Genomic DNA, 16,048 nt, shown 5'->3' on the forward strand with positions numbered 1-16,048 from the left:
CTCGGGCTCAGGTCATGATCCTGAGGTCCTGGGATTGAGCCCAACATCTGGCTCCCTGCTTAGGGGGAAGTCTGCTTTTCCCTCTCCCTGCTCATGCTCTCTCTGTATAGACAAATAAACAAATGAAATTAAGATATTTGAAACCTTGTCATTATTGTTACATTTTGTCTCTAGAAGGAGGACTAGGGAGAAGAAGTGCTAAGAGAATATAAAGAAATGTTTGTCAGTGAAAACTGCGAGAGATGATATGGGAGGCCCCAGTGCTTGTAAGGGCCCCTGCAGCAGATGTTTCAGCAGAGGTTATGTTATAGATGAGAGTCAGATATGGGATGAATAGTTGAACTCAGTAAGCTTTAAAGTTCTCTCTAGCCTTGTGATAATATAATTCTAGGAACAAATGGTTAGAATGAAATATTGGCATGTAGTTGTATACACCTCAGTTATCTGAATTATTAACCAGCGTATTTGAGTACCTACATAGTGATCATCAGTACTGTCCGGGGTATGGTTGAAAATGCTAAAGCAGGGACCATGGAATGGAGAAGCAACTTCAGGGAAGCAATACCCAGTACTTAGGTGGGAAGGGGCCCCGTTATAGACGGCTTTATGAGCCTACAAGGAGCAAAGAGCCATTGTATTGGGTAGGACAACTGTTGAGGAATTAATTTGCTAAATATCATTAATTGTTGTGGATTTATTTATTTATTTATTTATTAGAGAGAGAGAGAGAGAGAGACAAAGACACAGGCAGAGGGAGAAGCAGGCTCCGTGCAGGGAGCCCAACGTGGGACTCGATCCCAGGTCTCCAGGATCACACCCTGGGCTGCAGGTGGCACCAAACCACTGAGCCACCCGGGCTGCTCTGTGGAATTGTTTTTTTAAGATTTTGTTTATTCATGAGACACACACACACACACAGAGGCAGAGGCATAGGCAGAGAGAGAAGTAGGCTCCCTGCTGGGAGCCCAATGCAGGACTCCATCCCAGGACCCTGGGATCACGACCTGAGCCAAAGGCAGATGCTCAACCACTAAGCCACCCAGGTGCCCCAATTGTTGTGGAATTTACTTGGTGTTAATTTTTAAGCTGGATCATTTGATTTTCTTTATAGAAAGACATTTCAAAAGCAGATTATAATTCTAGAGAACAAAGTTTGACTCTGAACAAAAAATTTTATTTGCTCCTGGAATAATTTCCATTCTTTTGACAAAGAGAAACCTTGATGCCTGTTTGTTCTGGGGCAAAGTGAACATGCGGTAATTGTACTTGTTTGATAAATACTTCTTGAGTTGGTTCTTCTGTAAATAATTCCCCTCCCTACTCCCTCATACCCCAGGGTAGGGAGTCCACCTAGAAAACTTTATTCTGCACCCATCATGGTACCAACGTGACAGATGGTCTTACTAGGTGGCCAACAGCGGAGCCACAAAAAATAGATATCAAGGAATCTTTAGCATGAGGCAGGCTTTTCTGGGAGGGATTATATGCAAGACGTATATCACTTGAATCTTGACACCATATGATATACATATTCTGCTGTCTGTTACAGTTTTAATAGCTTATAATGATTTCTAGTAATAAATTGAATGTCTCCTCTAATATTCTACTTACCTTTTTGAGAAAAGACTCTGAGGTTTGGTTATAGAAAGAAGGAAATATTTGGTAACAAAAACTAGAATAAAAGTATACGAGCAGCTTCTAATTTTTGTTATTTTCCAAGGTCATTTAAAAATTTATTAAAAAAATAGATAAAATTTTTAAAAGATTTATTTATTTTATTATTTTAGAGAGAGTACGTGAGTGAGCATGGGGTGGGCCAGAGGGAGAAAGAGAGAGAGTCTCAAGCAGTCAAGCAGACACCCCACTGAGCACAAGCCTGATGCTGGGCTCAGTCCTTTGACCCTCAGATCATGACCTGAGCCAAAATCAAGAGTTGGATGCTTAACTGAATGTACCACCCAGGTGTCCCTCCAAGGTCATTTTTTGAGAGCTTAAAGCACCTTGCCAATAGAAGCACATTATAGTATAGAAAGTTCCCAGGGTAGCCCCTTGAAAATCTATTTATCCATGATACATATTAACTATGTCACTTAGAGCACTAAGTCAGCCATCCCTAACCACCATATGTAAAGTATGAGTAAATACATTTGGGGTGTGTCACCTCCTAGAGTGAAACCCACTGTATATGGGTTTCACATTTGTTTGGGAGTGCCTATGCTATGTTTAAGAGCTGTAATATTTTCATTCCTGCCTCTCTTTGGTTCATGAAGATATAATTGAAGATAGCTTTCTAGAAGGAGGAAGAGCTGTATAGATTCCAAAAGATGTATGTGTCCACGTGCACAAGAGTATCCTGGAATTTATTTTGGCATTTGCATATTTCCAGTGATTGGCTATTTTCGGTCTAACTATCTAATAACCTCTTTAAAAACATCTTGAGTAATAGGATAAAAACAAACATTTAAAAAAATAACTTTTTTTTTTGGGTGGGGTAATCACTTGTAAGGTCTACACAAGTCCTTCTGTGTACTCTCTGGATCGAGTAGTTGCTGGATTTCGAACACGAAGTCAGATGCTGCTGGGTCACATAGAAGAACAAGATGAAGTCCTCCACTGCCAATTTTCTGATAACAGTGATGATGAAGAATCAGAAGGCCAAGAGAACTCTGAAATTAGGTATGTTAAATATAGACTGATTTAATAAACTTATGATGTAATGAATGTATATAATGTAGGTTTTTTTTCATTAACATATTCTTTACCACTTAAGAGTAAGTAGTTTTTGCTAAATGCACTACTATTGTGTTATAAACAGTGTTTTAACACAAGTCATCAATCTTAAAATTGAAAAATAATTTTGTATTTAGGGCTTTTGTAGTTGTAGATTTTAATTTTCGGAGAGAATGTTTTTGGATTTCTTGATTTTGCTGCCACAGTGGCAACAAACATGATGAATTTTCCACTGAGTTCAACTTGAGGGAGATATCCTTTTATTTGGAGGAGATATCCTTTTATTTTGGGGAAACTAATTTGAGGGCAAATTAGATTAGAAAACAACAGACAAGTTACCTTTGATCTGTTTTTTTTTTTTTTTCCTTAGACATAGAAGTCACTCATGGATTCAAAAGCCAGCCTCTGTTTGTTCTCTTGTTGAATTGAATGATGTTCAGGATCAAACACGAAAAGGGAATGAAGGTACATAGACTTTCTCAAATAATTTAGACTTACTGCTTATGACACTTCTCTTTTTCTTTATCAATAATTTAAGAAACATCTAGGAATTCTCAAAGATGGAAACTTGGTGGGAGTGCTTTACTGGTTGGTAGGACTTCTTTATGTTCTCTAAGTTTTCATTCTCAACTCCTCAATAAAACAATTTTCCCAACAATCAATTCTGGCTAGAGTTGTAAGCTAAGTGTCTAAAAATGGGGATTTTGTATCCAAACTTGAGTTGATATTTGCTTTGTACTCTTGACTACCTTAACATACATTTTAAGTAATTTACTAGGTGTCTACTGCTTCACTGGCACACCTGCCTATGTAGTGATGCATGCAACATTAGAGTCAGATTAGTCAACTGAGTGCTTGTAATGTTCTAGTATACAACTGATGAGAATTTTCATGCATCAAAAAACAGCATCAAAATGTTTGTATTGCCAAAAATATGATTTTTAATTCATTTCTCTTGGTCTATGAGTGGTCAAAACACAAAAAGAAAGAGCATAGGGAATGCCAATTACATGATAGATAAGTCCTACACTATGAAAATAGAGAGTATCTTAACTTTTAGAGAGCCTTTGAGTGTCATATTAACAAAAAATTGGCTATTTCACAAATAAAACATTTGAAAATGCATAAATAGTATAGATAGTGCTATAAATGTATAAATGGTGCTACTCAAGTAGCCATTCTTGAACTATTTGTTACTGGTCTACAACCAGGTAAGAAACTTATGCCAGAATGTAAATCAGTGTACTAGCTTCTTCACCAAGGAAGTCTTGATATGAAAAAAAAAAAAGAAGTTAGCTGAATTAAGACAGTGACATAGTTGACTTATGTTCCAATAGCCAACAGTGCTGAACTACACTTTGAGTAGTCTGGTGTAGATCACATTCTCTGATTACAATAAATGTAGAAGTTAATGGGAAAAAATTTCAACTGTCTACCCACCTGGAGATTTTATACCTTTCTTAAATAACTCAGGTTAAAGAAACACTCAAATCGCATTATCTAAGGGCAATGAAAAACTATGTATTAGAACCTACAGGATATGACCAAAACTCACTGTGAGCTAGAAAATTAAAATCCCAATTGTCATGTATTTTTTTCCTTTCTTTCCTTTTCTGTTTGTCTCGACCTCTGTTACCTCTAGACTGTTTCTCTGTCGGCTTCTCTTATTTAATTCCTCTGCTGCTGAGCACTTTATGAACAGGTAGTTTTATTTCTCAATTGTGCTTCATTTTCTTTAAAGATGTAAAGATTGAATGTCTCCAGCAAAGTCAAGAGTTGAATTTGCAAAAATTAAGGAATTCAGAACTCATACTCACTGAAGCTAAACAAAAAATGAGAGAACTTACAATTAACATCAAGATGAAGGAAGATCTAATTAAAGAATTAATAAAAACAGGTAATACTGTCCTGTAAACCAGCTTATATGAGAAAGAGAAGCTTCTAAAATTGCTTCTGATGTTGTAACATTTACTTTAGTTGTTAAAACAAAAAGTAAAATTGACACTGAGGACTATTCAGTGTAGCTTGGAATTTGATATACAAGGTGTGTTTCACAACCAATTGATGGAGGTTTCAGAAGAACTTTGCTATTTCATCTATGAATTGTTCTACCACTGTGAACTCTGTGTTGTGCTGAGACTCATGGGCGCTTAAAATTTTTTGCCACTTTTTAAGAAACATTATACTAGGTATCTGGGAAAATGTTTGAGCTGTTATTCTAACTCATTTTAATATTAAATTATTAGTCCTGATGCTTTTGGATGGTTTGTTTTCAACATTAATAAACTTTATGTTTAAAATAGAGATAATTTTTATTTCTCTAAAGATGTAAGAATTTATCCTTGAGAGCTATTCCCTTAGCCAAGCTTTTAGCTCTTTCCTGCAGTTTCAAATTCTTCCTAGTAGGGTGTATGTGCCACATCCTCTCCTTACCCTTAGCTACATAAATTATTAGGCTTGCCCTGAAAAACATGTTTCAGGCTTTTTCGTTGTTTTTCCCCCCAATAGACTGAAGGTGTGGGCTTTGACTGCTTTGAAATTTGTTATGAAATTCAAGGAATAATAGACAATAGCATTTCTTTTTCTCACCTCCAATGAAACATTGGTCACATTTAAGGGAACTGAAGGAAATATTGTCTTCCTTTTCTTTAAGCCCAAGGCTAAAATCACACTCAGAATACATGAATTATGGTGGCTCCCAGCATCTCTGCCAGCAAGGGGCAACCTGCCTTCTCACTTCCTTCCTCTTTCTGGCAAGCTTGCTTTTTGGCTGGCTGGCCTCTTTTCTCAACTTCTCTCCCTAACTGCTGTCCCAAAGCATTTTCCTTCCTCAGTCCTAGTGACAAATGTGTTATGCATCATTCTGGCTCCAGTTGTCCCAGATGTTTAATTGAGCTTGACCGTGCTCCTTCCTCAGAGGCAGGATCAATACCAGTAAGTCTTTCGTAGGAGTGTCTAGGAACACATTTAGGGATTTATTTTATTTTACATATATTTTTAGATTTTATTTATTCATGAGAGACACATAAAGAGAGGCAGAGATATAGGCAGGGGGAGAAGCAGTCTCTCTGTGGAGAGAGCCTGATGTAGGACTCATCCGAGGATCCTGGGATCATGCCCTGAGCCAAAGGCAGATGCTCAACCACAAAGCCAGGTGTTCGTATTTTATTTTTTTAAAAGATTGTTATTTATTCATTTGAGACAGAAAGAGAGTGTAAGCACATAAGAGGGAAGTAGGGGGGGATAGAGGGAGAAGCAGGCTTGCCACTGAGCAGGAGTCTGACACCCTGGGCTCGATCCCAGAACTCATCCGAGGATCCTGGGATCATGACCTGAGCTTAAGGCAGATGCTTAACCAACTAAGCCACGAACCACCCCTAGGGGTTTAAAATAGCTTCTCCATCAGGGCACTGCCTGTGGAAGTTAAGGATATGTGCCCTTCTGGAAAAAATGATTTAGTTAGGTGATGCTACCATGGGCTCTCTCACTAAACAAGCACACTTTTGTAGCCCAGTACACTCATCCTGGTTGCCTTAAAATAGAGGATAAGTGAATTTAACACAGAGAAGGTCCTCTTCTTACTCCTTAGAACAAAGAGCAGTTTGGAGCTTTCTTTAGACATGGTGACTTGCAAAAGGGTTAGTGTGTGTTTGCTTTTCAAAGCCTCTGCACCAAAGTCTTCCCCTAAATAGCAATTATTTCAGCCAACAATAAGTGACAACTGCACTGTGTTTCATCAATTCTAATCATATTCTTTCACATTTTAATATCTCTGAAATCAGGATGCATCTTACCTGCAGTGGCATCCAGGCATTTTATCTTTGTATAATTGGCACTCAACCTTTTTTCTTTGTGACTCACAAAATGCTGGTGTGTTGAACAATATATAGGGTCTTAAATTCATTAAAATATAGTAGCCACGGGTATACGGGTATGGTAAAGGTAGGTTATCAGAGAGTCATAGAACCAGAAGACAACTCAGTGCATTTAGTTCAGTAATTCCTTTTTATTAAAAAAAATACAGTTTTTTCAGTTTAATGATAGAACAAACTTCCCCTCATGATAATTTATCCCACGAGCTTTGGATTCTTTCTTTTCCTTTGTGAGTCTGCTAGTCTAGTTCAGGGATAAGTTGGCTGTTCAGAACAAATCAAAACCAAGTTTTTAGGGTTAGTAGTTGAGCTTAGAATGAAAAAAGATACAGAAATATCTGTATTATGTTTTCCTTTATGTTCCAAATATAAGAAAATGATTGAAAAATTCATCTTTGATAAAGTTCAATTGAATGGAAAAAGAGGGGGCCAGTTCTAGAATGAAAGGTTCATAAGAGACAACTATCAGATGTATTGTGGGCCTTGTTTGGATGATGTTTACCATAAACCAATTGTACAAGACATTTTAGGGGGAACCCTGGGTAGCTCTGCCATTTAGCGCCTGCCTTTGGCCCAGGGCGTGATCCTGGGGTCCCGGGATTGAGTCCCATGTCGGGCTCCCAGCATGGAGCCTGCTTCTCCCTCTGCCTTGCCTATGTCTCTGCCTCTCTCTCTCTCTCTCTCTCTCCATGTCTATCACGAATAAATAAAATCTTAAAAAAAAGACATTTTAAGACAATTGGGGAAGTCTGGACAGGGTCAGGTAGGGATTAGTATTGTTAGGTGTGAAAGAATTTTTGGTTATATCCATATTTGGTACAGATGCTTATTGAAGTATGTGTAGGTGAAATGACATTATATCTGAGATTGTTTTAGAATTCTTCAGCAAATTGAAACAGAAGAAAGGCATAGATGAAGCAACTGTGGCAAAATCTAGACAATTCTGAAATCTCAGTGATGGGGGTTCATCATTTTTCTACTTTGGTATGTTGGAAATTTTTCGTAGTAGAGAAAACAAGATTATAGGTAGCAAGAAGCCAAAGTGTAGTTAGCAAAACGCCAGAGTCACCTAAAATATTTTTCTTACCTGGAGGTTGATGGCAGCAAAGCTAAACGCCAAATTTAGAAAATCAGAAATGTCACACTAAAACGCAGAGATGAGCCTGTGAGAAGATGGAATGGCTCCAGATGCAGTCAGTAAGCAGCTGATTATTACGAAGCCAGGTGGCAAGTTGTGTTTGATGGGGATGCGTGGGGACAGCTGGGTTCATACTGCTAGACCTTAAATAGATACACTGCCCAGTTGGATTTTTTTTTTCCAGTTGGATTTTGAAGAATAGAGCATTTTTAGGTTTTTTGATGTTTTACTTAGTTGGTGCTTTTTTTTAAAGCATAACTTATCATTGTTATTACTATTACTGTGGTGAAGGTAACGATGCCAAGTCTGTAAGCAAACAGTATTCTCTGAAAGTAACAAAACTTGAACACGAAGCAGAACAGGCGAAGGTGGAATTGACTGAAACAGAGAAGCAGCTACAGGAACTAGAAAACAAAGATCTTTCTGACGTTGCTTTGAAGGTAAAATTGCAGAAGGAGTTCCGTAAAAAGATGGATGCCGCAAAGCTAAGAGTCCAGGTAATTTTAAAAATGTAATTGAGCAAACTTAAGGCTTTTACCACTTTCGTCCCTGGTTAGGAAAGAAGTAGGATTCGGTTTTCACCAGCAAGAGAAGCTGAATGGCAGCTTTCCTTTCCTGGTGTGCTGGCACGTTTGCCTCCTTTCAATCCAGGTGCTACATTCTTCATCTGAGAACTATATTATTTTAAACTTTTTATCAAAAAAAGATAAAAATAGAAATAAAGATAACCACAGAAGTTGTATTCTTTTCTGAAGGACAAAAGCTTGATGATTAAATAATACATATAAGTCTTCTGATATGTCTATGGCACCTTGCAGACACACTCAACAAATGCTAATTATTTCATAGGGTTTTCTGAAACAACTGGTTGCTTTAAGAAAGGTTAATAACTATGACATCTCATTCTTGATTTCCTAATGCTGGATTTAGCTATGGCCTTAGAAATAGCTATCATTAAAAATGTCATTCTATGAGACATAGATTCTGTGTATAATGGAGCCATTTTCAGATGCTTTTGAGATGACCAGAGTGCTTTATTAGTCTGATTATAATGAATTTGTTGGAATGCTGTCTCCATTTTTTTCACCCATAATCTGTTATGGACTTCTTGAAGGAGGACATGGTAGTGGTACGTATCACCCATTTTACTTTCCTTCATAGTACTTCTGCGAGGAGTTAAAATTTCACTTCTTCCTTGCCAATATGGATTCCTTTTATTTCTTTTGGTTGTCTGATTGTTGAGGCTAATACTTCTAGCCTCAACAATGTTGAACAACAGTGGTAAGAGTGGACATCTCTGTTGTGTTCCTGACCTCAGGGGAGAAGGTCTCAGTTTTTCCCTATTGACAGTATTAGCTGTGGGATTTGAGTATGGCCTTAATGATATTGAGGTATGTTCCTTCTATCCCTACTTCTTGAGGGTTTTTTTTTTTTTTTATCAAGAATCGATGCTGTATTTTGTCAAATGCTTTTTCTGCATCTATTCAGAGGAGGATCATAATGATTCTTGTTCTTTCTTTTATTAATATAGTGTATCACATAGATTGATTTGCAGATATTGAATCACTCCTGCAGCCTAGTAATAAATTCCAGTTGATCGTGGTGAATAATTCTTTGAATTTACTGTTGGATTCAGTGCTAGTATCTTGTTGAGAATTTTTTTTTTCTTGAGAATTTTTGCATCCATGTTAATCAGGGATATTGGTCTGTAATTTTCCTTTTTAGTGGGGTTTCTGCTAGTTTGGGGATCAAGGTAATGCTGGCCTCATAGAGTTTGGAAGTTTTCCTTCCATTTCTATTTTTTGGAACAGTTTCGGAAAAATAGGTATTAACTCATCTTTTTAAAAAAATATTTATTTATTTGAGAGAGAGAGCATGAGTGAGCACAAGCAGAGAGAAGCTGCAGAGGGAGAGAGAGAGAGAGGGAGAGCAGGCTTGCCACTGAGCAGGGAGCCTGACACAGGGCTCAGTCTCAGGACCCTGGGATCATGACCTGAGCTGAAGGTAGATGCTTAACCGACTGAGCCACCGAGGGGCCCCTTAACATGTCTTTAAATGTTTGGTAGAATTCTCCTGGGAAGCCATCTGGCCCTGGACTCTTGTTTGTTAGAAGGTTTTTGATTACTGATTCAATTTCTTTGCTGGTTGTGGGTCTGTTCAAGTTTTTTATTTCTTCCTGTTTCAGTTTTGGTAGTTTATACATTTCTATTAATTTATTTCTTTCATATTGCACAGTTTATTGGCACATAAGTGCTCATAATATTCTCTTTTAATTGTTTATATTTCTGCAGTGTTGATTGGGCTCTCCTTTCATTTGTGATTTTTTTTTTTATATGGGTTCTTTCTCTTTTTTGATAAGTCTGGCTAGGGGTTTCTCAGTTTTGCTGAAAAAAAAATCAGTTTTCTCTTTTAAAAAACAAGCTTCTAGTTTTGTTGATTTGTTCTACTCATTTTAAAAAAATCTCTATATCGTTTATTTTTTTTATTTTTTATTTTTTTTAAATTTTTATTTATTTATGATAGTCACACAGAGAGAGGAGAGAGGCTGAGACACAGGCAGAGGGAGAAGCAGGCTCCATGCACCGGGAGCCCGATGTGGGATTCGATCCCCGGTCTCCAGGATCGCGCCCTGGGCCAAAGGCAGGCGCCAAACCGCTGCGCCACCCAGGGATCCTATATCGTTTATTATTGCTCGAATCTTTATGATTTCCCTTCTTCTGCTGGATTTAGGCTTTATTTGCTGTTCTTTTCCCAGCTCCTTTAGGTTTAAGGTTAGGTTGTGTATTTTGAGACTTTTCTTGCTTCTTAGAAAGGCCTGAATTAGCAAAGATTATCATTACTTTTTGATTGGTAAAGCAAAGGCTATTTTTCTATATTCTGTATTTCACATAGCTACAATGAATTAAAAGATTAAATGAAAAGTTATTAATAAGGTTTGAGAATTATCACGTTCTTTTGTTTTCCATGTTTCTTGTTGCATAGCCTTTTCTGCTAAGGGCACTGAGAAAGAAAACAGAGAACATAATTAAACTCAAAAGAAACATCCCCCACAGCAGGGAACTGAAACAGGATTCTCATGTAGTTTTAGAAATGCCTGTGCCTTTGACCAGTTAATGCACACCCAATGGGAATGGGGATGGTAAAGATGATGAGGATGGTGGTGGGGCTGGGGACAAGGATGAGAGTTACCGGTTAAGTATCTACATACCAGATGTTTCATGTGTATTATTTAATCATTATTTAACTCTTTAGAGAGTATTTTTAGTGTATTTTACAAATGAGAAGACTAAGGTTTAGAAAGGTAAAGTTAACTCATTAAGAGTTGCATAGTTGAGATGACAACAGTTTGCAATTCTCTAACCTCTCATGCCATTTTTAAATGTTGAAATACTTGTTTTTATTCATATAATGAAGTTATTTGAAGTTTTTAAAGCTTAAATTTTTTTATTTAAAAAATCTAAAATCTGTATTCTTTATGTCTAAGTACATACAGACAATTCTTTTTTTTTTCATACAGACAACTGTAATGGATTAATAGCTGAATGCTGACAGTAAGGTGCACTTTAGAGTATCTGTGGGATAAGTACAAAAGACAATGGCAATCTGTCTCACTTAGATTATCAATACTTCTACTGATATTTTCAGTATTAGGTGGAGAGACAAAATGCTAGTATTATCATTTTTGCTCCAGTATTGCAGTTACTATCCGAAGTCAGTGGCAAAACCAGTGTCCAGTCTAAGGATGGGAAACTAGAGTCCTGTGGCCTTCAGGCTGGTGGTACTCAGTCATTCATCTACAGATTATTCGTTATTGGTCTCTGATGAGATTTTAAAGGCAAATGGGAGCACAGCTCCCTTCATCAAAAGTCTTGATGCAAACAATGTCAGCTGAACCCAAAGGTGTGCTTAGTGGTACAGGCTGACAACAACAATCTGTGACTGGTACTGGTCCATGGACCACACTTTGAGTAGTACTGCTCTGAGCTATGATGCCTCTGTGAATACCTAGTTTAATGAAAACAATGTGTTTTGCCATCAATTTATTGCCAAGGTAAAGGAAATAACTGTAGTCTGCATAATTTACAAATGACCTTACTTTTTAAATGTCACATAAAAAGTACTTAGTGCGATGCTAAAGTACAAAGTGTAAGTTTAATATGTTTCTTGATCAGGAATAAATTGGAACACTGTTATTTTCTATTTGGAGTATAAACTCTTTGCAAATGTTCACAAGTTTTTTATGCTGCTCATTGATCATTTTAGCAAGATGAGGAGAAGCTTTATTTAAGATCATTAAAATGGTAATCATAAATGGTTGACCACTGTAAGGAAAATGGTATCCGTCTGATCATGTTAACTCAGGGATTAATTAATAGGCTATAGCTGGATACAAAAGAGGAACACAGTAGACTACTTTGCAATCACATAGAACAAATCTCTGTGAAAAGACCTCTAAGATAAGTAGAAAAAAAGGGAGGTGAAAATAGTCTATTTAGAATATATATGAAGTTCTTTGCATGCATATTAATTATTTCTGGAAGAATAAGAAATTGGTAATTTGGTGTTGGGAAGCAGGACGGTAGATTTGGGGTCTGAGATAAGTCTTTTAAAATAGGAGTCCAGGTTTGTATTTTAATTTTTTTTTCATTTTTTAAAATGATAAAAAGAGATATCAGTTTTGTTCTCTTTGGCTGTCAGTATCATGGAGTCACATCATTCATGGTATCTGGTGAAAATAATGATGGTGGCCCAACTGTCAAAGCAGACATGTAGAAAACAATTGTGAGCCTGTCAGAAATATTGAAAATCTAGGCAAAATGCCTACCTTTGCCATAGAATGAAAAGTTTAAGTCTACTTGAGATTTGTTAATGGATGCAATTTTTCATTTAGAAATATTGCATATGATTCACAGGTCTTACAGAAGAAGCAACAAAATAGTAAGAAATTGGCATCACTGTCAATCCAAAATGAGAAACGTGCTAATGAACTAGAGCAGAATGTAGATCACATGAAATGTCAAAAGGTACAGCTGCAAAAAAGACTTCGAGAAGAAAGTGAAAAAAGGAAGCAACTGGATGCAGAAATCAAACGGGATCAACAAAAAATCAAAGTAATACTGTCATACTTTCCTGCTAAGCATAATAGGAAATGTTAAATGTCTTAGGGCTGACCAAGCCAAGGTCTTGATTCACGTGGCTTCTGAGGTATCTAACCTTGGCCAGTCCTTGGCTGCTGTCCTCATTCACTTAAAGCTTTGGTCATCTACATAGTAAAACCTATTTATTGAATTCTGAGTACTGTCTTGAAGGCTTTGACTTCATAAAAGAAGGAACAGTCATAATAGTGTCTTTACTTGAGGCTGTCAAAAACAAAAGCTGACTTTCTAAAAAATATCTAACATTTGATAGGATTTCCCATTTCCATTTCTTCGACATGCATTGTCCATGTGGCAGCATAGGAAAAAGCACAAGGTAAAATGGTACCATTTCATTTATAATGAGCAGAAGGATGATCAGACCTGTATGCCTAGCAGTTCTATAAAATGGACTGGTCTGGGGAGGAACTAATGCCATCCACCTGGCTCTGGGGCCAGGCTAGCATGGATTCAGATCCCAGCTTTCTCAGTTCCTGGCTGATTGTTCACTGAGAAAATCAGTAAACAACTCAGACTTTCTGAGTCTGTTTATTCTTATTTTAAAAATGGCCATAATCATACTTACTTCACGGGGCTCTTTTGAAAAAGAGGATGGTGATAATGTTCATAACAACAGCAGTAACAAACACTTAGGTGACACTTCTTTTCTACTGAAAAGAAGTCAAATTCCAAGCTTGGAACTGAAGGCTTGGAACATAATTAATTTCTAGATTTTTAACTCTGGAATATAACCTATTCTCAAACCTTAACAAAAATCCAAAATTTAGTGATGGAAAAAAGGTTAAATAGCATTTAAGCCCAGTTAGTGATTCTTTTTTTTAAACAGCTATATTGAGATAATGCTTCACATACCATACAGTTCACCCATGTAAAATACACAGTTCAGTGGATTTGGGTCTATTATTTTTGTAAGTTTTGGTAAAATAAACATGAAATTTGCCATTTTAATCAAGTTTAAGTGTACAGTTCCTTGGCATTGATTACATTCACAGTGCTGTACAGCTGAGACCACTAGCTATTTTCAAGATCTCTTCATTACTCTAAATAGATGCTCTGTAACCATTAAGCAGTAATTCACACCTTTCCCTCAGCCCCATAACTTCTAATCTACTGCTATCTCTTTGAATTTGCCTATTCTGGCTATTTCATAAACACGGAATCTTACAATATTTATCCTGTGTCTGGCTTATTTCACTTCGTATAACATTTTCGAGATTCATCCATGTTGTAGCACGTATCAGAACTTCATTATTTTTTGTGGCCAAGTAATACCCCGTTGTGTGTATATACCACGTTTTGTTCATCCATTTGTTTGTTGGTAAACACTTGAGTTGCTTCCACATTTTGGCTTCTGTGAATAATACCATGGTAAAAATTGGCCTTCATGTGTTCAAGTCCTAGGAGTGGGCTGGATCATATGATAATTCTGTTTCGTTTCTTCAGGAACAACCAACTTTTTTCAATAGTGAACAGCACCGTTTTACATTCCCACCAGCAATGTATGAGAGTTTTAATTTCTCCATATCTTTGCCAACACATGTTATTTTCTGTTTTGTTTTTTTTTAATCATACTCATCCAAGTGCATGTAAAGTGATATCTCATTGTGGTTTTGATTTGCTTTTCTCTAATGACTAAAGATGTTGAGGATCTTTCATGTGCTTATTTCTGTATCTTCTGTGGAGAAATGTCTGTTCAAGTTGTCTACTTTTTAAATGGATTATTTTTTTAAAAGATCTTATTTTATTAATGTGAGACACACAGAGAGGCAGAGATGTAGGCAGAGGGAGAAGCAGGCTCTCTGTGGGGAGCCCAGTGCAGGACTTGATCCCAGGACCCTGGGATCACTACCTGAGCCAAAGGCAGACACTCAACCACTGAGCCACCCAGATGCCCCAAACGGATTATCTTTTTATTGTTAAGTTGTAGAAGTTCTTTATGTATTCTGGACATTAAACTCTTTCACATACATGACTTGCATATATTTTTCCGACCCTGTAGGTTGTCTTGAAACTTTTTTTTGGTGGGGAATAGGGGCAGAAGGAGAGGGAGAGAGAATTTTTTTTAAAGATTTATATATTTCATTTTAATTTTTATTTATTTGTGGTTTATTTATTCATGAGAAACATAGAGAGAGAGAGGCAGAGACATGGGCAGAGGGAGAAGCAGGCTCCATGCAGGGAGCCGGATGTGGGACTCGATCCCGGGACTCCAGGATTATGTCCTGGGATGAAGGCAGGCGCTAAGCCACTGAGCCACCCAGGGATCCCTATTTATTTCATTTTTTAAAAAGATTTTATTTATCCACTTGAGAGAAAGAGAGACAGAAACAGCACAAGCAGGGAGGAGAGGAAGAAGCAGACTTCCTGCTGAGCAGGGAGTCCAGTGTAGGACTCTATCCCAGGACCTGGGATCATGACCTGAGCCAAAGACAGATGCACAATGGACTGAGCCACTCAGGTGCTTCTATTTATTTTAGAGAGAGAGAGCAAGCATATGAGTGGGAGAGCAGCAGAAGGAGAGGGAGGGAGAATCTTTTTTTAAGATTTATTTATTTTAGAGAGAGGGAAAGAGCATGTGAGTGGAAGGGGAGGCAGAAGGAGAGGGAGAGAGAGAATATTCAAGTAGATTCCCCCCTCAGCACAGAGCCTGACGTGGGGCTTGATCTCATGACCCTGAGATCATGACCTAAGCCGAAACTAAGAGTTGGACACTTAATTGACTGAGCCACCCAGGCACCCCAAGACAATCTTAGGCTCCACTCCCAGTGTGGAGCCTGATACAGGGCTTGATCTCACAACCGTAAAGTCATGACCTGAGCCAAAATCAAGAGTCAGACACTTAACTGACTTAGCCACCCAGGCGTCCCTTAAACTTTCTTGATAATATTCTTTGATGCAGCAAACTTTTATGAAGTACAATTTATTTTTTTCTTTTGTGGCCTGTGCTTTTGGTGTCTTTTAAAGATTCACTGCCAGATATAAAGTCACAAAGATTTACCCCTTTGTTTTCTTCTAAGAGTTTTGTGGTCCTAGCTCTTAGGTTATTGATTGAGTTTGAGTTAATTTTTATATATAGTGTGAGGTAGAGATCCAACTTCATTCTTTTGCATGTAGAAATCTATTTATGCCAGTGCCATCTGTTAAACAGACTA

The 16,048-nt window shown here is 37.5% G+C and overlaps 1 protein-coding gene across 5 annotated transcripts in view; it reads left to right on the forward strand.

Moving 5' to 3' along the window:
• KIF27 (kinesin family member 27) overlaps positions 1-16,048 on the forward strand; it is an 86,150-nt gene that overhangs the window by 36,618 nt on the left and 33,484 nt on the right. For all 5 annotated transcript variants that reach the window (XM_072836520.1, XM_072836543.1, XM_072836554.1 and 2 more), the window contains 5 exons: positions 2,507-2,676; positions 3,101-3,195; positions 4,472-4,627; positions 8,032-8,237; positions 12,654-12,851. In XM_072836520.1, coding sequence (XP_072692621.1) covers positions 2,507-2,676; positions 3,101-3,195; positions 4,472-4,627; positions 8,032-8,237; positions 12,654-12,851 — 825 coding nt within the window. The remainder of the gene's footprint in view (positions 1-2,506; positions 2,677-3,100; positions 3,196-4,471; positions 4,628-8,031; positions 8,238-12,653; positions 12,852-16,048) is intronic.

This window comes from Canis lupus, chromosome 1 (genome assembly GCF_048164855.1).
Source record: "Canis lupus baileyi chromosome 1, mCanLup2.hap1, whole genome shotgun sequence".
Taxonomy (NCBI): domain Eukaryota; kingdom Metazoa; phylum Chordata; class Mammalia; order Carnivora; family Canidae; genus Canis; species Canis lupus.